We start from the raw sequence: 24,177 nt of genomic DNA, 5'->3' as shown, positions 1-24,177 counted from the left end.
TGAGTTTTGTTCGACATTGTTAAGGAGTGATTTGGATGTTGGTTTTTTTAAGTTCTTAAAGCTACCGTGGGAGTTAGAGTATTCATCTATGCATTTCCTTCTCCTTAATCAGAAGAACCCAAGAAGGTTAAAAAAACAAAAAATAAAATTGAGTTAAACATTAAAATGAATAAAAATAAATAACAAAAGAAGATAAGAAGAAGAAGAAGAAAAAAAAAAAACCCTACACAAAAATTGAAAGCTAGTGAATAAGAGAGGAACATAGGATGTTAGTAGTTTCACATGCATTATGAATTATGTCTGTTCATGCACCACTCACCGTCAACCAAGTGGTCCACATCACCATCACCATCGATCCTTTCTCCAAATTCAAAATAGAAATCCATGCTCTCTCTCTCTCTCTCTATGTGCCACTTAATTGTCCCTTCCTCCAATCGATTGCGCTCGAGATTGTTATTCACCCTCGTTTTCATTTTTTTCTTCTATAATCATCATGAGACTTTTACGTATATAATCATAGCTTATATGAATGTACGTTGTGGTAAACGACGATCAAGACAAAAAAAAGTACTAAGAGAAGGCTATCCTACTACGCAATAGAAATATATGATTTTCCTCTTGGCCATTTGGATCAGAATCATGGTTTGTATGATATTCCATTTGCATATTTTTTAGAATATATCCTTCTTGTTGCTACTTTGAAGTGGGATCGATGTAAATTAAGACTCATGAAGGGAACCAAATATTGGATATATGACTTTAATATGGTGTTTGGTATGTCAAAGAATCCATTTAAGGGCCCTACCTTGACAAGGTTCTATGTCATAACAAAATATATATAACCAATTATAATTGTTTTCAATTTAGTAAAATTTTTGGTGCAAAGAATGAAAGAACTTATACTTCGATTTAGTATTTTTTATATATTTAAAACAGATGTTCTTAGAGCAATTATTAAGGAGAATAAAATGCATTCCAACTAAATTGGAAAGTATCAAAAGTTTATAAAAAATTGGACTATTTTACCAAAAAAAGGCTCAATTGTCTAGGAAAAGTAGATCAATTGTATTAAAATTTCTACCTTAATGATTGCCCTTAGGGTATTTGATAATAGGACTCATAAATAAAATCAATTGAAAAATGGTTTGGAATTACTTTAAATTTAGCTTGTATTATTATTATTATTATCATAGTTCAGCTTGTATTAAATTTAGACCAGTTTTATGATTTGACAAACACCCCCTAAAATATATATTCTCTTTCATATAAGTCACTTTCTTGCCTTTGGAAAATTTGTACTTCGGAGTATGAAATAAGGGGTTTTGCCTTTTTCTTAATTAGATTAGATTAGGTAGGATTTGCTTGGTTTTCCTCTTGTTATTTCTCTGTTTATTCTTTTGGTTAATGATTATTTGTTATTTTCCTCCTTATTTAGCTAAGTCTAGAGATTACTTGTAAGATCTCTTGGCCTTCACTCTAGTTTGATAAATTCATAAAATTTCAGAATTTTTCTTTATCTTGTGGGTTCAAGATTCCTTTGCTGGGGATTTCAGAAACTTTTAGTGGAGCTTGACTCTAGGTTTCGCTAGTAGTGTAGAAGTTGGCTACAGCCTTCTATTGCTTTTTTTTTTTTTTTTTTGGCACTAATTTAAGTGATATAAGTATATAACTCGTCCTGTTCTTTACAAAATTAATGGAGTAATTGTAAAAATATTATATAAATATTACTCCTTCCAGGCCGGTTTCTCAAAAAAAAAAAATTTCATGTGAAATGAGGGAGACATAGAGTATATTTTGTTCACCCGAAATATTCTATAATTTTCCCACAAAAAGATAAAAGCAGTTATAGTCAAAGAATTAGGATCAAAGTTACATGTGATGTTTTTGTTAATGTCACACAATTCAATAACTTTTTATTTGATAAGCAAAGTTTGCTTTAATGTTGAGACACATGTCAAATTTTATGTAAATCAAATATTATTTATTATATTATCCATAAACTCAAATTTTATGTATAATTTTTAAATACCAAATATATATATATATATTATAGATAATATAATTCTTAATCGAATATTATTTTAATATTTTACAAGTGTAGATGGTACGAGGAGACAATGTAATCTATTTAACTGTAAATTTGTCAAAAAAAAAAAAAAATACATCCAATAAAAGTTATTAAATTGCATTAATATTCACAACAGTAACTCATACTAGAAAATAAGTCATATATAGTGAGAACTTTTTTGTTCTTTTTTATTTATTTATTTATTTTTATTTGCAGGTAAGGTGCCGTGAACCTATGTGTGTGAATGAGAATTAACAAATCAAAAGTCACTAGAGCCAAATGAACTTATGTGAAGAACCTTTTAAATTAGAAAGTTATCCAAATGAGTAATTAAAAATAACATCTATTTTGAAACTTATCCGACTTATCATTGCTAGCTTCTTGAAAAATATTTTCCTTCTATCTTAAGAGTTAAGATAGATATGATATAACCTCTATGTCAAAGTACTCAATAGGCCAAACAATTTCCAATCCACTTGGTTTGACAATGTGTCTGGTTCTGACTTTTGAGGCAATGTTGTATGTAACTTTAGAGATAAAACTTGCTCTTATCAGCAGGCATTTGACTTTTGATTCCATTCAGTGTTACAGTAGGAATTTCTTTCCACTATTCTATTGAAATTCTCCTAGTAATAATATCCTAAAAAATTTAATTGGAATAAAAAACATAACAATTTGGTCCTTTTTGAGCCTTCAATTGTGGTTGGTGCATGTTTGGGTGTTGTGGCCATCAATGAGCTTGAAGAAAGATAGGAAAGTGGATTTGAGATTTAGAAACACATCCTCCACTAGAAAAAGAAAAAGAAAAAGAAAAAAGAAACAGAAGAGATCAATGGAAACATGTCAAAAATACTGGACACTTATAGGGGGGAAGCACAAGAAATCAACAGAGCACATTAATTACACTAAGACTTCAAGTATAAAGTGACATGCTGAGAAGACTTATCTGATACTGATATTGTTGAATTTCTATTATAGTATTCAACTCATCAAATCAATAACAGAAAATGTAACATGAGTAGAGAACAACAAATAAAATATCAAGTCAAAGAATATGTAGAGAAGACCAAACATAAAGTTAATTAATGCAAGTTAATTAATAAGAACTTGTATAATGTTGGAGTGTTTTAGTCGAATAGAACTTGTGATAGGTGGATTATAACTGATGTCAACTTGCTTTTATTTGTTATTTCTTTCTAATTCTCATCTTTATATTTCATAGTCAGTGTACCATAGTTATAATAGATCATACGATTGTATGATTCCACCTTATCTCAAATGATCCAAATTGCCAGAGAATTATGCTGGTATTTTTTGAAGAAACAAACACACACACACACAAAAGAGAGAAAATAAAGTTATTTATTTATTTAAATTTTTTAGAGAAATAAGATTCTAATACAATGGCACACTACAAATTTCACTTAAAAGCTGTATTAAGTTTTAAGGAATGATTGGGGCAAAAAAGGTAAGTTAATGTCATTCAAATTATGCTCAATCATCATTTCGCTAACTATAACTATCATCTGTAATATCAGTATGACATATATTATGTATGAAATATTATTATAGCATGTTACACATGAATGATTAATATCTAGCTGGCCATGGATATGGAAATATGATTCTTGGAAATATGATTCTTACATATTAATGCTTTTAAGCTCTTACTTAAAGAATATTGTAGGGATGGGTTTGGATCTTAAGCCTAAGGTATGATTGGATCCAAGCCCAATAAGTCCAATACAATGAATTTGTAGAGAATGGGTTGTATACGACACCGTGGTACCCACATCCATTTGGGCCTTGGATTCAGATCTAGCAGCGTGGCCCACATCCCCAATCTCTTTCTACCCAACCCACACAAACTGTAGGCCCAGGTTTCATCACTTGACCCTTGCTCGGCAAACTATTCCCGAAAAATAAAGAAAGACTAACGTCCAAACACATTATAGCATGCCCGGTAGCTCCCAGGAAACATCACTGTCGAGCATTCCTACTTGAGTTGGAACCAAGTTCCAAGGCCACATTTACCACATTCCACTCCCACCTAACCATCCACTTACAACTGATGATATTGGACCCCCAATTGCACTAACTATGGTAGTAATCATGGTCTCTCCACTAAACTAGAGCTGTAAATATAAGAAGATGGAAAGGGAAATGGTTGTTGAAAGGTTTTAAAGAAAATAGAGAGTATAGAAAAAGAGAGTGATTCAGAGAGAGAGAGAGAGAGAGAGAGGAACAACTACGTTGAGTCTCTGTGCCAAGAACGACTCAAAGTAGGAAATCCTCATCCCACATTACAAGTAAGTTGTGAGCCCAAGTGAGGTCAGGCCCAACAGTCTCACTTCCGGCGCGCACAGGTTGGAAAACTAGGTTCTAATGAATAGGACAACAGTTAGAATGAAGTTTAAAGGTTAATTAAACAGAAATGGACTGGATTTCTCAAAGTAAATTGGTCCTCGGCATAATTCGAGGAGTTATGTTCTAGTATATATTGATTGGAAATAGTTAAAAATATGGTTCAAGTTACTATAGTGCTTTCTCCTACAAATTTTCGATCCCCTCTCTATGGAGGGTCTCTCATGTTATATAGTTCCCTTTGAACGATCTTGGTCCTCTACTTGTTGATCATCTAAGCCACTACTTGAGTGCTTGTCCCATCGAACACCACATCAGGCCCTCTATGAGTTGGGGTAGCCAAGGCAGCACTCTTCAGGGGTCTTCTCCACATTAATGCAATCAGAAAGTTAGTTGCAGAGCATTTAATGCGATGGCAGCAACATTTCTTTAGATATTTCCAGGTTCCCATCCCTCTTGTACGTTCATAATGTACGTCCCTATCAGTGGAACTTCCTAGAAGGTTACTTTGAACGATAGGATATACATTTGGTTTGTGCTTCGCTGATCCGAGGAGTTACTCCTCCTCGGACAACCTCCCCCAATCCTGCCATTTGCCACATACTCATAGGACTTTAAGCTTAACACCCTCATTACTGTTTATTCGTCCTCGAAACAACCAACGTTCTTGGCCAAGGCCCAAGGCCCAATATATAATTTTTGGGCCCTTATCCCTACCAATATATACTAGTTTTTTTTTTTTTTAATAGTTGAGATACAAGACTCTTGGCATATATTAGCATTTAAAAAAAAAAAAAAAATCTACAAGCAAACATTTATTTATATATATAGTTTTTTTTTGGGACAAAAAATTGACAAAATTTAGATTTCTATCATTTAAAAAAAAAATATTTTGTAAATTTTTTGGAACGACACAATTAGAAATGGAGTATTGGAGGAAATTAAAAATACAATATTTTAACATCACAATTATAGGAGGTAAAGTTTGATAGGGAAGTCACAAAAGCATCTTTCTGAGTCTTTAGGGACATCTTCATGGACATCACAACAGTAACATGCACTGCATACTACAATCCATCGCTAAGGATCAAAACATCTGGTGTATCATAATAAACATACCTACAAATCACCAGCAACTATGCATAAACATCAATTACATGTCTCAAGCTAATAGCCTTGTGGCTCAGTGAGACTGCCCAATTTTCCCACATAGAGAACTAAGTGCAAATCTCAGTACAATTTCTTAGATTGTTCCTTGAAATTAAAGTACTGTAATTTTCTTGTTTTATTTAAGGAAATAAATCTAAGCACCTGCTACCAAGTTGCAACATCTATGTATTTTCACATTTTAAAATATGTTATTTGAAACATGATATCAAATACATTTTTTACATTATGAATACTTTAAACACATGTTTTCACAATACTCATTAAACCACAGTTTTCATATCATTTTGAATGATAATACTTGAAATTTGCTACCAAATAGGCTGCTAATCTCTTTGCTAATTTTATTGTCTTTGCCTATTTCCAAATCCATTCTCCCACACTTCTCACTTTCGTTCTTCATCTCATTGATGAACCCAACAATGGCTATGCTTTTTTTTAAGAGCATTGATAATTTAATAGCCCCTAAGAGCATTCACATCAGCGTGCAAAAATTGGTGTCTATTTGGTACAAGTATTTACCCCCACATTGTAATAATTGAAAGTTTTATTAATTTTATATTAAATGTGATACGACTTTCAATATAAAAAAATATATATATTTTTGAATATAATAATTCTATAAAATATTGAAATTTTAGTTTTAAAATTTTTATTAATTTTAAACAGCTAAACAACTACTTCTGAGAGAAGTATTCATCATTAGAGAAGACTTGTGTTGCTTGATACGAGAAGTATTCATCATTAGAGAAGACTTGTGTTGCTTGATATGGGCTGCGCAAAAATTAAGACGCTTTTTGCTTTCTTCTCATACCTAGTTGATAGCTCGAATGGATCGGATCCTCTCAAGTAAGCATGTCCAAGATGGGAAAACAACCAATTAGGTATTATTGCTATCCATTTTAAGGTCCGTGTGAATGTGGCAAGATGAGATTAGACACAAACACTTTTATATTGGGATTTATTTATTTATTATTATTTTGTGTGTGTGTGTGTGTGTGTGTGTGTGTGTGTGTGTGTGTGTGGCTATTCAGATTATAAGTTTAGTTATTTGGACGTTTGATTTGGGCATTTGGCTTTAATTGGGCTCTTTGAATGAGCCTTTGCCTTTTATGGGCCTTTGACCTTTGCCTTTTATGGACCTTTGATTCAGCTTTTGGCTTTTCTGCTTCAATTTGGAACTTTTTTTTTTTTTTTTTTTTTTTTTTTTTTGTTTTGAAAAATAAACCTTAATCCTCGTTTGGGAGGAGGGAAATGAATAGAAAGAAAATCAATTAAAAAAATATTTTTAAAATATTTTTCCATTCTCCTGTTTAGGAGTTTTAATTTAGAGAATGAAAAATTCATTCTTTTGTTTGAGAGTTTAAGTGGGAAGAAATAGAATGGATAAGAGAAATACTCATTTTTCTTTATTCCCTCAAAATTTCAAATTTTTATTTCTCTCAAAATGGGAAGAAATTGGAGGGAATAGAATTCGATTTAATAATTTTTTTACTAAAACTCCCAAAATACTCATATATATTTAGCTATTTATATTAAAATATGGGTCTAATAGTAATATTGTTATAAAATAATTCCATTCATTTCCCTCTATGTTACTTCCAAACAAAGATACTTCTATTTATTTCCATTCCTTTGTTTTAAAACATCCAAATAAGGTTACTTAATTTCATTCAATTCATTCATTTTACTTAGATACATTCCATTTTATTCCATTCTTTTATGATCATTTAATTCCATTCCCTTATGAACTCTCAAACAAAGCCTAAAATTTAAGTTGTCACTTTCAGAACTACAAGATTTATTACACCCTTAAAATGTAAAGTTTAAATGCAATTTTTCTAATTTTAAGGAAAAAAAAAAAAGCCATTCAAGATTTGACTTTCATCGTTGAAAGGGGAAAAATGGAATTGTATTACATGTCTCCATATTTGTTAACTTCTTCAGAATAAAAAGGGAAAATCTTATGGACAAATAGATACCATGAGAGGATTCAAAAATTTAGAAGGGACTGCAAATAATGGAGACAAAAACTATAGATTATGCATCATCATTAAAAGAGGCTTCAACCCCTTCTCTCTTATCTCTTATGTTCCTTGAGAGTTACTTTGCCTTTCACCTCGTCCCTTGAAATCTCCTGTTCCTTGAGAGTTACTTTGCCCTTACCAGTGGTTACAGATACTTGCATTGAATCATCAACGCAAATTGTAGTAGGGGACAAGGACTAATTCCCAACTGTAACTCCCTTTTGACTGAGCAAAGAAAATCATTCAACATCATAAAACGGAGACAAGTTAAAAAAAAATAAAATGTGAAATGGGAGAAATTAATGAAGCATTCTTACGTTCCTGCAATTTTTAGTTACCAGAAGTTCTTTCATTGTCCATATGACCCTATGCTTTCTATTCTTCCATTTGGTTGGTTATCAGATTTATGAGAAGGTAAATCTTCACCTTGAAATGAACCGTCTCCATTTGCATTAAACTTGATAAGAAGAAGATCCTTTTCCATCACAATCACACACATCTTCATTTGCTGCTTTGCATTGCACAGAATCAAAAGTTGCTAACAGAATGTCATTCAAAGATAAGGCAGGAAAAGCCATATACAGCATGTACATTATAATTAGGGACTTAAATACATAAAAGCAAATTTCTAACAGAAAGGGGAAAGATAAGTAAGAGGGTTATAACTTAGATCATTGATATTTACATCAGAAAAGAAAAATGAAGAAAACATGTGCACCTCTCAACAAAGCTATCCAAGAGAATTGTCTTGGGTAGCTTCATCATCCTCATCCATTGCATCATCCGGTTTGTGATCAATATCAGCTTGATCACTACCCTCAGTATCTGACACTGATCCACCTTTATCATCAACTCCATTATCATCGTCATTGTCAGTGCAACTCTCAGTATCTGAGTCGGAAGTAGAACCCCGCTTTTCTCTCCCTTGATCACAATCATCATCTATAGCTCCATCGAACTGCTCCTTTAAGTCAGGAGCAACAATTCCAATCATTTCACCAAGTGCTTGACGTTCATGATTCCGTCTTTTGGCAATGGCCTCAGAAGAGGGGGCAATTTGACTCTCAGCCACCGGAACATTGGAATCATGTAGAGCCATAGCACCTTCCTCATCATTGTCTCTGCTTCTTGAATATTCAGTCCTTCTGGTGGCCATAGCCACAGGAGAGGGGGTACTTTGACTCTCAGCCACCTGCATGTTGGAATCACGTAGAGCTACATCACCTTCTTCATCATTGTCTCTACTTCTTGGAGATTCATTCTCTCCATGGACAGAAGGAGCTGTGCTACAAGCCCAGCTACCTGCAACTTCAGAAGCTAAAAGGTCTGTTGTTCTAATTGTGCCTCCAGCTTCTGTATCTTCCATTGACTTTAAATTTTCAAGGGGATTATTTGATTGAGAGTCATGCCTAGCTTCTGGACAAAGTGTTTGACCATGCTCATCAGTTTCTTGCACATGGCTTTCATCATCAATCTGCATTGTATCCTCAGCTAAAGTACTGGACTTATTCAAATCAATATTTCGTTCACCATCAAATCCTGGGCTTTCAGTTTCAAGAACTTGCTCAGTGCCTATGGCATCTCCCTCCAAAACAGGTGCTGTGCCAACTCCATCAATTTCAGAACCAAAGGCAGCCTTGATGCCATGGTCTGCACTAGTAAACTCTGCCTCTTGGGTATTTTGACATTCTTCTTGGCTTCTGAAATCACAGTCATGCTTCTCAGTAACGCTGGCTTCATCACTAGAAATTTCAACTTGATTTCTGTCAATACCCTGTGCTGAAGTAGCTGGGCCAGCTTTAGCAGTGCTGTTACCACAGTAACCCGTTGCATCTTTCTGTCTGCCTAAGGTTTCATTTATGAACCCGTACTGTACATTGAGATCAATGTCAATTGACGTGTTCTCATAATTCTCCTCATCTTCCAAAGTCCTCTGCATTGCCTTCAGTTGTTCCTGCTGCTTAGCAAACAGTGCTGAAATTTCCTCAGTAGTGGAATAAAATGCTCGAAGTTGTGTTTCCCTGCATGGACCATATGTCCAAAACCAATCAAATCACCACTATTTAGGCTACTGCAAATTCAAGCATATTGAAAGACAAAATTTGGGAAAAAAAAAAACCAACCCTAGATGAATATGTATAAAGGCTACCTAGCTCCAAAATGTTAAAATTATGCAATTGTAGATTAAGAAACTCTCTCTCTATTTATCTATCATTATCCATGTATTTATATCAAATGAAAAGCTGGCAGTAGCAATATACATGCTTAATCTGTGACATAAGTACAAAATGATCTAAAATTGGAATCAGAAAATAACAGACTCGGCAGAACATTAGGAAGGCGTAGATCCCAAAAACACACAGCATGCACAGAGACAATTATTACTATGGGAAATTCAATGTAAGCCCAAAAAAGACAGTAAACAAGTAATTTCATTCTTACCAAACATTAGCTTCACATTGGAAAAAGAAAAGAAAGAACAACTGGCAAAGAAGACAATGAAGCAGAATGACAATTTTAAAGTGAGCTACTGACCAGCACAGGATTATATAATTCACATACATTTTTAAGTCAAGGACCAGCACACAACTCAAGCTTAAAATAAAACCGATGATGTTGTTTGCAATGAATAGCAACAAGGATCATACTAGAGTTTAAGAAGTCCATGCAGACATCATTGATATTATCTTTCTAAACTTAAATATACCTCCCCCCCCCCCCCCCTCTCTCTCTCTCTCTCTCTCTCTCTCTCATTAAAGATGAAAATGTCAGCCGTTGAGGTCCTTGGATATCATATGGTACGAAGTCCATAATTTTTTTTTTTTTTTGGATAGAGACTACTTAGTGAAAATAAGCATGAAGTAGCCTAAAGAATTACAAAGCCCATAAATAAAGCTGAAGAGATGTTTTCCCTTTTATTAATATTCTATTTCTAACTTAAGTCACAGATACATAACCCAAGGATATCATTTGATATCCAGCATGCACAGAAAGCACACGACCAGATATTTAGGTAGACTAGAAGCAAGTTCTGAGCCAGGAACTTGCTGAGACTCACATCCAGAAATGATATAAATAGGAGTGTTAAATTCTAACACAAAATCATTTAAAAATAAATAAATAAACCTCCTCATATACCAGCTGGATCAATACATTTACAGTTACCAGCTTCCTCCATGTCTCTCACAATGTTACTTTGAATTAAAAAGCAACATTTTGCATATCTTTTGACAAAGGAATTAACAAAATCCAGTGCCTATCTACCAATATATATCTCAAGCTATACCAAAATAGGCTTCAGAGACAAGCAAATATTGTCAAAGGGTGAGCCAAACACAAGATGAATGCCAGAGCAGTAAAGAACAAGTTCATATGGATATATTACAGGCTACAGTTTTGGTTAGAACTTGTAATAAATTTTAAAATTCTCCAAGGCCTTTGCAAATCAATATTTCATCTTGAGATGCTTCCGATTTTCCACTGATCCAAAAACAAATCAGATTGAAATTTAAACTGTATACCCCAAATCAGACGTCTTTTGGTTTCTCTATTACACAAAGGAACTGCCACAAATGTTATAATTTAAAGGTGCTAAGAAATATTGGCACTTGTTTTGATTTAGAGCAAGTTCACGACACCAACAATGTCTGTCAGAATCAGTTCATAAAATCCTTGCAATGGCCCTTCATCATTAGGCAATGGTATTGTAGGAAGGTAAGATTCAAGACTATTCCTTTCACCACGCTGGCCAATTCAACCAGGGGAAGGAAAAATGAAGGAATGAAAGCAATAATGAAATAAGATATTTAACAAATTAGTTTATGGAAATTAGAAGTACAAGCTTGAGAAATACCAAATAACTTATGGGGAAAATTTCATATTATCAGCAAGATTTAATAAAACTTGAGTCATGCATATAGAACAAAATGCTTTCCAATAGCTGATAATCACAAAGTATCTACAGCTTCAGATCTCTTACCGAAGCATTATCCGTTCTCTGGCACCTTTTAACCTTTGTCTCTCAAAATCAAGATCCCGCAGTGTGGCATTTATCTCTAGTTCAAGGGCAGAAACCTTAGCCCATGCTTCTTCTCGAGCTGACTGCTACCAACAGCAAGAAAAGACTCAGCTTAAAATTAGATTAGTTTCACTAAGATGCCTAAAAAGAAACTTATGCTCAGCTTGCAACCAAAATCATATTTGAAGAATTCAACACAATGCTAAATCCTTCAAATCTAATATTCAAACATCTCACTGGAGTGGATTAGAAAGAAAGAAAGTAAACTGCAAGAGCCCTAAAAATCCAGCATCTATACACACACATGCCATATTATTTTTCATAGAAAGATTGAAGCACTTCATATTTGAGAAGTTAACTCTCCTTTTTTTTGAAAACGTAGGGGTTTGAGAAATCAACTCTCACCCTATACCATCACACGCAATAAGCCACAAAAGGCATTAAACCTGGCATCTGTATGACTTCCCCTTATATGTAATCCACAGTCAGCAAAATTCATGTCATCAATATTAACACGTCATCTTAGTCGATGACATAATTAAAAAACATGGATATCTCATGTGCAAGGATTTAGGATGGGACAGTGAAAAAATCAAAGATACACCCTAACACCGAGGGTCAAAGAGCTGTATATATGACAATGTGGGTAACAAGGATTCATATTGAACCAATAGAATATTTTAATGAACAAGCTTCTGTTTCTACCTTTTCAATCTCTAGCTCTTTCCTCAATCTTTTGATTTCATGTTCAAGTGTTTCCACTCTCTGCTTCAACATCCAAACAAGCACAAAGAGCATTAGCTTCAACATCTTTTTTAGGTGAAAATAACCCAAAAAAAGGTAAGGCACCCACTAAATATAGTATTTAATTTTAACAAAAATTATTACTTTTCTTCCATTTGCAGAGGCTAGCTGCTCTTCACAAACTTTGGTTTCCAACTGGCGAACGTTATTGTCAGAGATAACCAACTTTTGCCTAGTGTCTTCCTGCAGCAGTCAAGGCAACAAAGAAATAAACCTCTAAAGGTTGAAATAAACTACATGAAATGTGCATTAATGACAATAAGCTCTAACTCAGTTGGCATCTCCTTCCCTTGTAAAAGCAAGTTCAAGTGTGAGTTCATGGATACAAGACCCAACGATGTGTTGTAATTACCAATAAAAAAAAGTGCATTAACTAAAAAAACAAAAAAACTACAACTATACCAGTTTGGACCTCAACGTTTCCACTAGCAAACACCTTTCTCTCTCTGATTCCTGAGAACACAAATGTGGATATATAATTCTGCTATTCTTTTAAAACAAAATATACATATGTAACATCCAGCTTCTTAATTACTACTAAAAAGCATTCAGACCTGAAGTTTATTAATTACTTCTTGCTGCTCTCTTTCTCGTCTTAGGCCTGCATCAGACAATCGTTTTAATTCCTCTTGCGCCTCTGACTGTGCTCTCTGCACTGCTGCTTTTAAGTCTGCTGCAGCCTTTTCTCGTTCTCCTCTTCTCTGGTCACGCTCTTCAATTAATTGTGTCTTGAGCTCAGCTACAGATGCCTTTTGACTACAAGCAAGTAATCAGGCTATTCAGATGTTTTTTCCTTAGAATTTTCTGACCATTTTAGTTTTAACCAAAGAGAATGATCAAAACCATGGTTTTGAAGCTTGGACCATTCAAAGAACTGAAAAAGGGAGAGGTTCAAGGTTTTTGAGGTTGGACTAAGGTTCAACTAAGGTCAAACCATGACAAATTTAAAAAAAAAAAAAAAAAATTCAATTACATAAAATAAATATAATAGTTTGTGAAAGAAAGACACAACTAGCTAATTTGCCTTAATGGTTAGCATGTCAGAAAACATTTAGAGCATGAGTGCTGGGTTTGAGTCCCCACAGCTGCAACTTAAAAAAAAAAAAAAAAAAAAACTCCAAAAAAACATATTCATCTGAACCGGTTTAAAAAACGGGCCCGACCTCTAGTTTGTGGTTGAACCAGCCGGGCCAGTCTGGTTATGAAAACTATGGTGAAAACACCATTCTTCAAAGTGTCGAAACAAGCTCAAGTAACTTCATAAATTAGGTGCCTTTTTTTATAGTGAGAAATCAAACAATAAAATATACATATTTTATTGTTTGATTGTTAAGTTTGTAAGTTAATACTCAACCCCACCTTCTACCTTAGCCTTACAACAGGAGGAATCACCGTTTGACCAAGAACTTATTGGCAATTGATACATTTTTTTTTTGGGGGGTGGGGGGAAGAGAGAGAGAGAATTGAGGGGACTTTAAAAACCTTAAGACCTGTCTTTTAGGCCTGGGAAGGCTAAAAGAGTGGAGTGAGTTAGTTAGCTTGGTACCTTTGGACTTCACTTCTATTTGGTTAGATTACTTTAGCTAGGGAAAGTAGCTTTATAATGTTGCCATGGAAACATCATATCTAATTTAAAGGAACTCAATATTTAAAGGAAGAGCTTATAATAGCAAAAAAGTGACCAAAAAATGTGTCTTACCTCTCCATTATTGCATTTGCTTCTGTATATGACTGTATAGAAGCACTAAGCCTTCGGTTAAGGTCTTCTATAGAATGTTTTTGTTCAGAAGATATTTTATTGACTGAATCCAGCTCTATCTGTTTGACCTCCAACAATTGATTCAATCCATTGAGTTGATCCACGTATGATTTTGTAACAGAATCCTTGAGTTCTTTCATTTCCTTCATAATCAAATGACATTATGTGCTGAGTATTTTTAGAGTGAAGTTAGACATGGGAAAAAAAGAGGTCAAGGTTGGCAGACATTTCCACTAATTAATTTCAATTACTTTTTTTTTTTTTTTTTTTTGGGAGGGGGGTGGGGGGGAGGGTTAATTCCATAGTTAGGGGAGGAGGAATTTGAATCCCGAACATCTCCATTGGAAATGTCAAGAGGTGTCAATTGAGCTCAAGGCTCTTGGCCTAAACTAAGGATTATTTGATAAACAATCATCTCCTATGATTCATGCCGTAAGAAAAAAACACAAGTTTTTTACTGGAAGAAATTAGCATGAGCACAAGCCTATGCACTCACTCACTTGTGACAACTGAACACATCCTAGCACACACATAAGAGAGAGAGTCTCAATCCACCAGCACCACTTACATTTTCATGATGCTGAACAGAAGCACGATTCTCATTGCGCAATGTATCAATTGTAAGGCCCTGATTTTCCAACTGCTTCCTCAGTTCCTGCTCAATGGAATATTTGATGTGAATAAATTATGTAACAAAGACTTTTTATCTAACTCCATAACTGAAGTTATTTCCATAGTCAATCACAATAGCAACCCAAATAAAGATACCTTGTTTGAACGCTGGAGGCTTCGAAAATCATCAAGAGAGATTGGACCCTCAGGAGCACCAATGCCAATACCTTTAAATCTCTTGTTTTCAGAAACAAAATCCTCTGCACAGAAACAAAAAGAAATAAATGAACAAATCCTGTAAGTATCATTCAATATATCAAATTCTCTAAAATGTCCAAATTTCAAGCCATCAACTCAAAGTAAACACAAACAGGCAACAGCATACAGAAGACTTGCTTGATCTAATGGGAAAATGAGCATACAATAGCACCAAACTTACAAATTTTCCACCTAAGCCATGGCCATTTCTGACCATACAACCTACTGATACTGATACTGGAACTGGAACTTAGTCGTCTTGATACAGTAATGTTAATGAAGCATCTACAACTTTTTTTAAAATAAAATAAAATAAAAAAAGTATTAAGGGAGTATCTACAACAGGAATGCAACAACAATCCAATACTTATTATTTATTAATAAAAGCCACTCGCCACCTCTAAAATTTATCATTCTCACTTATCAAGGAATCGTATTTGGATTCATGTCACTTATGCATTTGCCTAGTTCCTTCTCTCTTCTCTTTGGTGGATAAGCATTGAGGCCCTAATCTCCAACTTGGCCTTTCCAATGCCATGCTTTTGAAACCGTTCTTCAAATGTCTCATTATGCAGAAGTCTATCTTTGCCATCAGCATCTAATCTATCTATATGGTCTAACAAATTCCATTTGATCTAGGAATGAATTTCAAATGCATTAAAATGTCTGTGGAACTCATATCATGACCTGGGCAAATGCCTGATGTAGACTTATAGCACTAGATGGGCTGTGTAGTTCCATGATCATGAAAACTAGGTTATCTTTCAATATTTTCTAATGTTCACAACAATCAAGAAATTACTGCATATATGCAGCATCCAAGTTTATAACCCAATATAACCAATTGTAATTAGCACGCTGAACCTGTGGAGCAAACGTTCAAGAAAAGACCAGTAAAATACCATAGCTCATCCTCATCAACAGGGGCGGAACTACTCAATGTGTTGTGGGGGCCATGGCCCCACCAAACTTTTCAATAATTAAAAAATTACCCTTAAATTTATTTAAGATTTTCAAAAACGTATGGATGATCCCCCCCCCCCCACCAAAATTTTCACATAATTCTCATGTAGTATTCTTAAATTAATTAAATTTTATTTTTGTTATTACTTTGGCCCCCTCACTCTTAAAATTCTAGTTCTGCACCTGCTCGCCAATAATATACCTGCTTTTCTTTTTGCAGCTGCACCATCTGTCACGGGTGTGGACGCCAGAACTTCTCGATACACGAATGCAAATGCAAGTTCTGTAATAAATTCAAAAAGACAAAATGGTCAATAGCTCTCTAGATTGTCAAACACAATCGCTTGCAAACCATAAGAATACAAATTCTAGTACTAACAAAATCCTGAAATTTACTTTGTCCAAGCAACCTACGGAATCAGGAATCAGAGATAATTTAAATTAGATCATGTTGCCACGGCAAGTATGTCTCGCAGGTTTGAGTAAGGTTGCATATAAACCAAGAAACCCCCTCTCCCAAACCTCGCAGAAGAGAGAACTTTGTACACCGCCTACTACCCTTTTAGTTTAAATAGAATACAATTACCACATCTATTACACTAATCACATATAATAATATTACCATGCTGAGGAGGAGCAGCAAATGAGATAATGTCTCCGTGACCAACTTTGGCTTCGGCACTATTCTTTCTCAGCTTCTCCCAATTGAGATATGTCCCATTTGTGCTGCAACCAAAACACAAAAACACTTAATTAGTCATTCAAAACACACACACACACACACACACACACACATTAAGCATTAAAATAACGCAAAAATAAACCTTGTATCTTTGAGGAAGACCGAATAGTCAGAATCATCGGCAGTGGCGGAGGATAAGGCGAGCTTCCTTCTATAAATCTTGCAATGATTGGCACTAACCGCATTGGACTCAATCTGGAAACGCGTATCTTCTACTAAACGACCGATGCAATGCTCATCCGCAGTCAATAGCATGTTTATGCTCTGTGATTTTTGCAAAAGATTTTACTTATTGAATTGAAGTAATTAACGAAATTAAGAATGAAATTGGAATGAATAGGGTTAGAGAGAGAGACCTGGTGGCGTTTACGGGCATTGGTGGAAATAGCGGTGAGGACAGCCCAGACGTCGGGGTCAGAGAACTGGAGGGGTTGGGAGGCGATCTTGGAGGCCACGGAGAGAATGTGGTCCTTGGAGCTCGACGACGACGACGACGACGTGCCGTTTTTGTTATTGTTGTTGTTGATGTTAGGGTTTGGAGGAGAGGCGGAGGCTGAGGGTGAACCTGACTTTGGAGCACCAATTGGGGTGGCTTGTTTGTTATCGTCCACAACGGCACCCATTTTGACTTTTTAAGTACAGTGACTGTGTGTGTGTGTGTGTGTGCGCGCGAATGAGTGAGGGAAATTTTGGCGGGGGATTTCAACAGCCCTAAACTAATCACCTGTTTTTGTTTTTGACTTTCATGTTTGTGAGTGTGAGAAAGGAGGAGGAAGAGGTTGGAGTAGGCAGGGCTTTTATTTTTTTTATTTTTTTATTTTTTTTTTTTTTATGTTGAGCTTGCTTGGCTTTTCTCCGGTTGTTTGGGTACAATGAGCGGAAGTAACAGCTTATAGTATCGCCATGTCACTGTTTTAGCAAACTGCATATTGGGTCTTATCCGCTTCAGGTGGTCAATTCTGTTTGTGGGCCTCTAATTTTTTTGTCTAAAAGTTTTTTTTTTTTTTTTTCAACTATCTCTTCTTCTACATGATTATGACTTTTCTTTTTCTTTTTATTATTATTTAACTTCTCTTCATGTTCTACCATCTTTCATATCACTCTTTTTTTTTTTTTTTTTTTTTTTTGAGAAAGCATTTTTCATATCACTTTTTTTTTTTAAGAGTATCTTTCATTTCACTTAAAACATCTAACTATCTATAAAATATAATGTATAATCTATAGTGTGGGGATAGGAAGGCTGAGCAGGTATGTGGGATTATAGGCTGTACCTAAGGACAAGCAAAAGCCTGAGGATGGTCAAAATGATTGTTGAGCCTAGGTCAATGGGTTGAGGACGAAGAAAAAAAATATCAGGTCAGCTATGGTTCTCGAGGAACCGGCTCACCTTGGGAGGGCTTAGGGAAGTAACCATTATGAAAGGATAAGTTTCAGGGAAAGTGGCATAACTTAGTCAACAATAAAAGAAGAAATATCTGAGAAAAAAGTTGTCACCACCACATTAAATGCACTGCAGCCAATAAACTAGCTGCATTTATGGAGAAATAACACCTGAACAGTGTCATCTCAACTCATAGCTATTCACAAAGCTTTCAGGAGGTCATGATGAGACAAGCATCCAGGGGATTTTCTACCAAATCAATAGGTGGAAGGCTAGGATGAAAGAGTGAAGGACTATATAAGAAAATGACCACCATTAAAAATGGGCATGTAATCTAAAGAAGGAAGAACACAGTGTATTTAGATAAACTTGAGTTAAATATAAGAACATCTCATCCTCGAACTTGATTGAGGAGCGTGCTTTCGATCAATTTGTGCTTTCAATCTTATTAACATATGTCTTATTAACTCTAGCTCATACTTAATTTGCTAATACATTTTCTTATCAAACCCAATCTCTTAGAAATATATTGTTTTGGGCTCATTGGGCTATCATCCACTGTACTTAGTAGACAGAAGTTCAAGATTCAAGTCCTTACATATATCATTTCATATCACATACTATATAATAAAATATGGATCCTACCAAAAGTGATTACAACAAGTGACTATCTTCTCATGCAACAAGTATTTGCACTTTCATTAATTATTAAGATAGTTTACTTTATATTAAACTATGTTATTAGTGGGTTTTATTTAACTCAACCGTTGTCATTAAATAAGAAAACTAGACTTCAAATAAGGCTCTAAATTTAAAGATGGTTTTCTTAATTTCACTGTTTGCAATTCTTTTTTACGTCTTTTTTCTGTTGGATTAAAAAACTCATCATACTTCACACAAATATTGTGCAATATTCCAGCCTATTCCTGCATATCTGATAATCAGATTGTGCAATAGATGAGGTAAACTCAATAGCAGTAAAATTGTTCCTTGACTGGGTCCAAGCAGGCACACAAACTTTATGCCCAAATACAAACAAGATTGGCACTTTGACGAACCCTATAGCAAAAGGTAATTACAAAACTATCAAATGAAAATACTAATAGCAATTGAAGTAAAATAGCAACTTCAAATATTACACTTCCGAAGTTATCCAAATGCTGCCCCACATAATCGGAGTATTTTATAAGTGTAACACTGCGGTCATGTTCATTGCTGCGACTGATCATAAGTGTAACACTGCAGTCATGAGTTCAAATCCTAGACTTGTTATAACACAAAACTAACCAGCAAGTGGATTAGCATGCATTGTCACGCGATTGAGTCTAATCTCTGCCAGTGGTCGATCTCCTGGACCTGTTTGAGTCTACAGAAAACCAAATTCAAATCAGTAGTAGTAATAGTAATAGTACATTCGATTTTCTTCCTTAGGAAATTCAAGAACAGAAAATTTCCTCTAAAGTTAATTACAAGCTACACCGGTATAGAATCAGATTGGGAAGCATGAGATAAGAATTGGTAAAAGAGAGGTAAAATATGAGATAAGGAAGTCACTATCCTTTAAACACAAATTTAGAGCTCATAACTACTTGTCCAATCAAATCTCAGGAATTTCATAAGTAGCCTTTTGCCAAAGCCTTACATGCCAAAAGCTCAGAATAGTTTACTTCCAACCAAATGACAAAAAGGTATAATTTGTACTGAAGCACAATAATGTACCTTTTCCATGAGATCAAGGACTTCAAAACCGTGAATCACCTTGCCAAATATAGTGTACAATCCGTTCAAATGTGGCTGCTTTGCATAACTTATGAAGAACTGGCTTCCATTAGTATTGGGGCCACTATTGGCCATTGAAAGTATCCCTCTTGCGTTGTGCTGGAAAATAGAGGAAAAGGGAAAATTTGTGGTACAAAGATCAGAATGAAGTATCTCAAAACCATTCTTACTCAATTAACTGATTAAGCATGTCCCCACTCAAGAGTGCTGATATCAAGAGATGGAAAGAACTATAAGGAGTACAACTATTAGATTTTTTTTTCATTGGTAATTATGCACACACCTGAGAGGCTCTCGAACACATAACCTCACTCCCACTTTGCTCTCAGAACAAAGTTTTTCTCCAAACTAGTTTGGAGAAAAACTTTTCAAACTTCTCATATATATATATATATATATTTTTGTGAATTTTGAAAATCTAACCATTCAATTTTATGTTCCTTATTTTCTTAACATGCATATCAAATTTCGTTTAAATCAAATATTATTTACTATTCAATCATTAACTTATTTTTTATACACAATTTTAGATCACAAAAACTTGAAATTTTAACATTTATTTGATGACATAGCAATTGACTTTTGATTTTCTTGAAATTTTGCAAGCAAGAATGATATAATAAGAACATGCAATAAAATCTACAAAAGAATTAAGAGGATACTGTGAAAAGCAAATATCAACTCATACAAAAAAGATCTCAAGAATAAAGATTATAGGCAGCTCAAGTGCTCACACCATTAAAAGTGTACATATTCCTCTCCAAATCATCTAGACAAGGCAAAGAGGAGCTGTATTCCAAATGAAACTACCATAAAGATGGCTTAATAATGTTGGAAGTTTTGGATTAGGTCATGATTATTCTAGGAGAGCTAAAATCTTGATAGGCAGTTTTTAGCTTGGGACCTAAAATGATGAGAGAAACAAAGAGGACAAAAGATGAATACCCCAGAAGGCCCAGACCCAAAAGGTAAATTCATAGCCATTAAGAGCAACCCATACAGAACCAAATTCACCCTAGCCAAGTTATGGACTCCTTGTTCCACAAGAATCTCCTGGACATTTTGCAAGCCTATATATGAGCAAATGCATGTCAAAGAGTAGCATGGAAGCCAACCTCAATTCCTATTTGTGCACTCCCCCTTTCCTAAGTATAGGGCAGTTGCAATGTCCACCATATCTTTTCATGATGAATACTTTACCCCCTCCGTCATTATTTTCCATCAAACTAATGGAAAATTTTAATCGCTTAAACAAAATGTGTTTGAACCCACTCATTAGTGACCTCAATACCCTCTAATACAACACATCCAAGGCAAAATGATGGTCCTTCAAATTATGCATGCTGAAACGTGTTTGTGCATGCAATGTGTTTGTTATTGGAGGGTGTTAAGGTCATCAACATGTGGGTAGTGACAAATTTTTCAAAACAAAATAAAAAATTTCAATTAATTTGACAGAAAACTAACAGAGGGATAAAGTGCTCATATGAAAAGATAAAGGGGGACATTGCAACTGCCGTATACTTAAAGGGGAGAAGTACAATTTGCGATATATATATATATATATATATGCAACTGCTTTTCCTTGGACTTGTTGGAAGTTGCTGCTGGTATGGGATGTGGTGAGCAGGATAGTCCAACGGTCATAAAAGTTATAGTTAATATTGCATTGAATAAGTCTAAGAGTCAAATAACTTGAAAGTCCCCAGCCTAGTTGAGATATAAAACCAAATGGTGGCTATTGCAATAGCACATCACTAGAATAGGTGCCGGCCATACTTTACAGCATATGTAAAGATATTACAGAGACAAATGGCAAATTCTAATGGCCTAACTATTACTTATGCATTAGACTAAATTACCTTGAGAGACTCTCTTATCTCATCATTGAACTTCTTGCCCCATATACTCGTACCCCCCTTGCCTGTACCTGTTGGGTCTCCACCTTGAATCATAAAACCTTTTATATTACGGTGAAATACGGTCCCATCATAATAACTGCTTGCACATAGTGCCAAAAAATTCTGTATTCAAACAAAATCACTAGAATTATTAAGAAGCAAATCACCACTAAAAACAAGGTTAGAAACATTAATTCATCAACACATATCATGGTGATTCCATTACACAGAACTCTAAATTGCCAATCCAAATGCAGTAAGGTAAACAATCAAAACAAATGCATTACCAAAAAAAGTAAATAAACAAACAATGCACTCAATGTTAATTGGAAGTGAGAGTGCCCAAGTTCTATTTTTCTTTTGGTAGGAAGAATGAAATTATATAACACTTCATTCTACAAACAGTTTCTCCACTCTACAAGCCAGATGTCCAGTCCACATATCAGAGCATCTCTTTCTTGGTTGGGTTTAGCATAATTGTAAGGCTGTTCGCTCTGTATTTTTTCAGTGCTACATGTATTGATTTGAAAAAATGATCTTAAGACTTCAAACTGCTGTTCTACAAACTGCCAAAGCTGCACACAAAAATACCTTTCCAATATGTACGAGAATTTGGTGGGAGAGGAGAGGAAATGGTTATTCTATCCTGCTGTTTTGATAAATAATAGGAGGGGAAGGAGCTTTCCTTTGTTTGGTTGAAGGGTGAAAATGAGAAGAAATGATATAATTGACAAGAAAGAGTTAAGTGAAAATGTTCCTTTTATTTTTATTAAGTTTAGTGATATGAAGGATAAAAGGGAGAACACAATAATGATCAAACCTTAGTACCAAAATTTTGGGTCAGCTATGGATTCTCAACAGATTAATCATGGTCAGTAACAAGTATTCTTTTTCTACCATTCTATTATATCTGAAGTTGTACTCTCTATTACACCCTTACTTGAAAAAAAAATACATATCCCTTTCCTCCAAGTTCTTCTAATTTTAGTGATATGAAAAATGGACTTTGAAGTGTACTAAACCTCTTCAAATCCCCTCAAATTGCTTCAAATCCTTTCTAGCTCTCCCAAAATATATATCCAAACAACAGAATGGATAACTAACTCCATCCAAACATACCCTTTCAGGTAAAGGTGATAAGAAAATACAGCATGATATACAACAATTCAACAACATGGTAAAACTGGAAATTATAGCATAACCGAACTAACCGAAAGCTTGGGACTGAGTGTGAATCTAAATAAGATTCAGTTAAATTTGCTTCAATTGTTTACTGGGGACAATTTTAAAGTTAATTTTTCAGAAGTATAATATGTTGGGTCTTTTTCTTTTTTGCAAACAGAGGTTCAACCAAAACTTTCCCCGAAAACAAACCAGAAGAGAAAAGTATTTGTTTATGTGGGGCACTGACCTCGGCAGTCTTGGGGACCTCGTCGCAGAAGATCTCGCACTTTATGTCGCCGAGGTTTGTGTGCAGCGTTACCGACTGCAAAACCAAAAAGAAAGAATTTTTTTTTTTTTGAATTTATGAACTGAAGGTGTTCGATGAAATTACACAAAGAGAAAAACTTACCATTGTATTGCGAATCGTGCTTCTTTTCTTGCTTGTTTTGTTTCTTTAGTACGTATTTCTGAAGCGTTTGAGACTTCGAGCTTTACAAATTTGGACGATTTATTTTGGGCTATAGTATAAGAAACCTTCTAGAATGTTAGGCTATGTCGGTTGTCCTCTATTCTCAGCAAACAAAAGGTGTTCATAGGAAAATTCAAAATTTAATAAATATCGTCCTCTTTTGTAAAATTAGACCCGCGCTACTACTGAATTTCATAACGATTCAAGAAAGTTCTAGTTACATCTATAAAATTTTGTGATCTAGGATGTTTTGGACCACATGGTTTTAATTGTAAACTTTGAATTGAACGATTAATGTGTTTGATTTTCACTTGTGTACGTCATTCGTTGGGATCATAATGTTGATAGGATTATATTTTAAAGATTTTTAGTTACATGTTGAAATTGACGGAATCAGTATTAATCAGTATGGATAAGACTTAAGTACAGTAGTTTGGTGTTGTACTTTAGATTCTCCTTTTAAGATTTTGTCATGTAAATTTTTTCTTATGGAATAAAAGTGTATTATTTAGTTAAGTAGTTATATGACTGAATCTTAAAATATAAATTTAAGAAAAAGTACTTAAAATAATGTGCCTAAGTTTTGTCCAAGCAAGATATGCTAATTAATGCTGATGTTCTTGTTCAAATCCCCTTTCCAAATATGTTAGTGTCCTCATGCCACTAATAAGTAATAATTTGTAAGTAATTAATTAAATTTG

The 24,177-nt window shown here is 34.6% G+C and overlaps 2 protein-coding genes across 7 annotated transcripts; both read right to left on the bottom strand.

Annotated features, from left to right (window-relative positions):
* Positions 1-7,484: 7,484 nt before the first annotated feature.
* Positions 7,485-17,576, bottom strand: LOC115955711 (myosin-6). Of its 6 annotated transcripts, none has more exons than XR_004084186.1 (15): positions 17,139-17,576; positions 16,865-17,046; positions 16,663-16,766; positions 16,243-16,323; positions 14,976-15,079; positions 14,776-14,862; positions 14,148-14,350; positions 13,003-13,204; positions 12,851-12,901; positions 12,533-12,631; positions 12,350-12,409; positions 11,606-11,730; positions 8,345-9,647; positions 7,944-8,134; positions 7,485-7,851 (listed from the first exon to the last, which is right to left on the bottom strand). XR_004084186.1 is itself a non-coding variant. In XM_031073973.1 (14 exons), exons 1-13 carry the CDS (start codon positions 17,403-17,405, stop codon positions 8,357-8,359), a joined length of 2,856 nt encoding a protein of 951 aa, XP_030929833.1. In that variant the 5' UTR covers positions 17,406-17,576; the 3' UTR covers positions 7,485-8,134; positions 8,345-8,356. The 6 variants fall into 6 exon arrangements, 3 of the variants coding, with proteins under 3 accessions (XP_030929833.1, XP_030929832.1, XP_030929834.1); XR_004084187.1 differs by having other exon boundaries at positions 7,486-7,851; positions 7,965-8,134; XR_004084188.1 differs by having other exon boundaries at positions 7,486-7,851; positions 8,053-8,134.
* A 1,493-nt stretch (positions 17,577-19,069) lies between these two features.
* Positions 19,070-23,695, bottom strand: LOC115954659 (peptidyl-prolyl cis-trans isomerase CYP18-1). Its single transcript, XM_031072579.1, has 5 exons — positions 23,417-23,695; positions 23,255-23,329; positions 21,805-21,966; positions 19,883-20,041; positions 19,070-19,529 (listed from the first exon to the last, which is right to left on the bottom strand). Exons 1-5 carry the CDS (start codon positions 23,417-23,419, stop codon positions 19,446-19,448), a joined length of 483 nt encoding a protein of 160 aa, XP_030928439.1. The 5' UTR covers positions 23,420-23,695; the 3' UTR covers positions 19,070-19,445.
* Between the last annotated feature and the right edge of the window lie 482 nt (positions 23,696-24,177).

This window comes from Quercus lobata, chromosome 8 (genome assembly GCF_001633185.2).
Source record: "Quercus lobata isolate SW786 chromosome 8, ValleyOak3.0 Primary Assembly, whole genome shotgun sequence".
In the NCBI taxonomy this organism is placed as follows: Eukaryota; Viridiplantae; Streptophyta; class Magnoliopsida; order Fagales; family Fagaceae; genus Quercus; species Quercus lobata.
The sequence above is the reverse complement of the archived record's forward strand: the minus strand, read 5'-3'. Positions and strand labels throughout refer to the sequence as shown.

Bases quoted from the DNA above. Each gene is read 5' to 3' on its own strand.
- LOC115955711 (XM_031073973.1), bottom strand. From the start codon at position 17,405: ATGGGTGCCGTTGTGGACGATAACAAACAAGCCACCCCAATTGGTGCT. The intron at 13,205-14,147 runs GTAAGACACATT...ACTTGCTTGTAG, and splicing joins GCAAATGCAATAATGGAGAG to TCAAAAGGCATCTGTAGCTG. The intron at 12,902-13,002 runs GTCTGAATGCTT...TTGTGTTCTCAG, and splicing joins AAGTAATTAATAAACTTCAG to GAATCAGAGAGAGAAAGGTG.
- LOC115954659 (XM_031072579.1), bottom strand. The intron at 21,967-23,254 runs GTCAGTGCCCCA...GTTTGAATACAG, and splicing joins AGGTCCCCAAGACTGCCGAG to AATTTTTTGGCACTATGTGC. The intron at 19,530-19,882 runs GTACATTATTGT...GGTTTTCTGTAG, and splicing joins TCCTTGATCTCATGGAAAAG to ACTCAAACAGGTCCAGGAGA.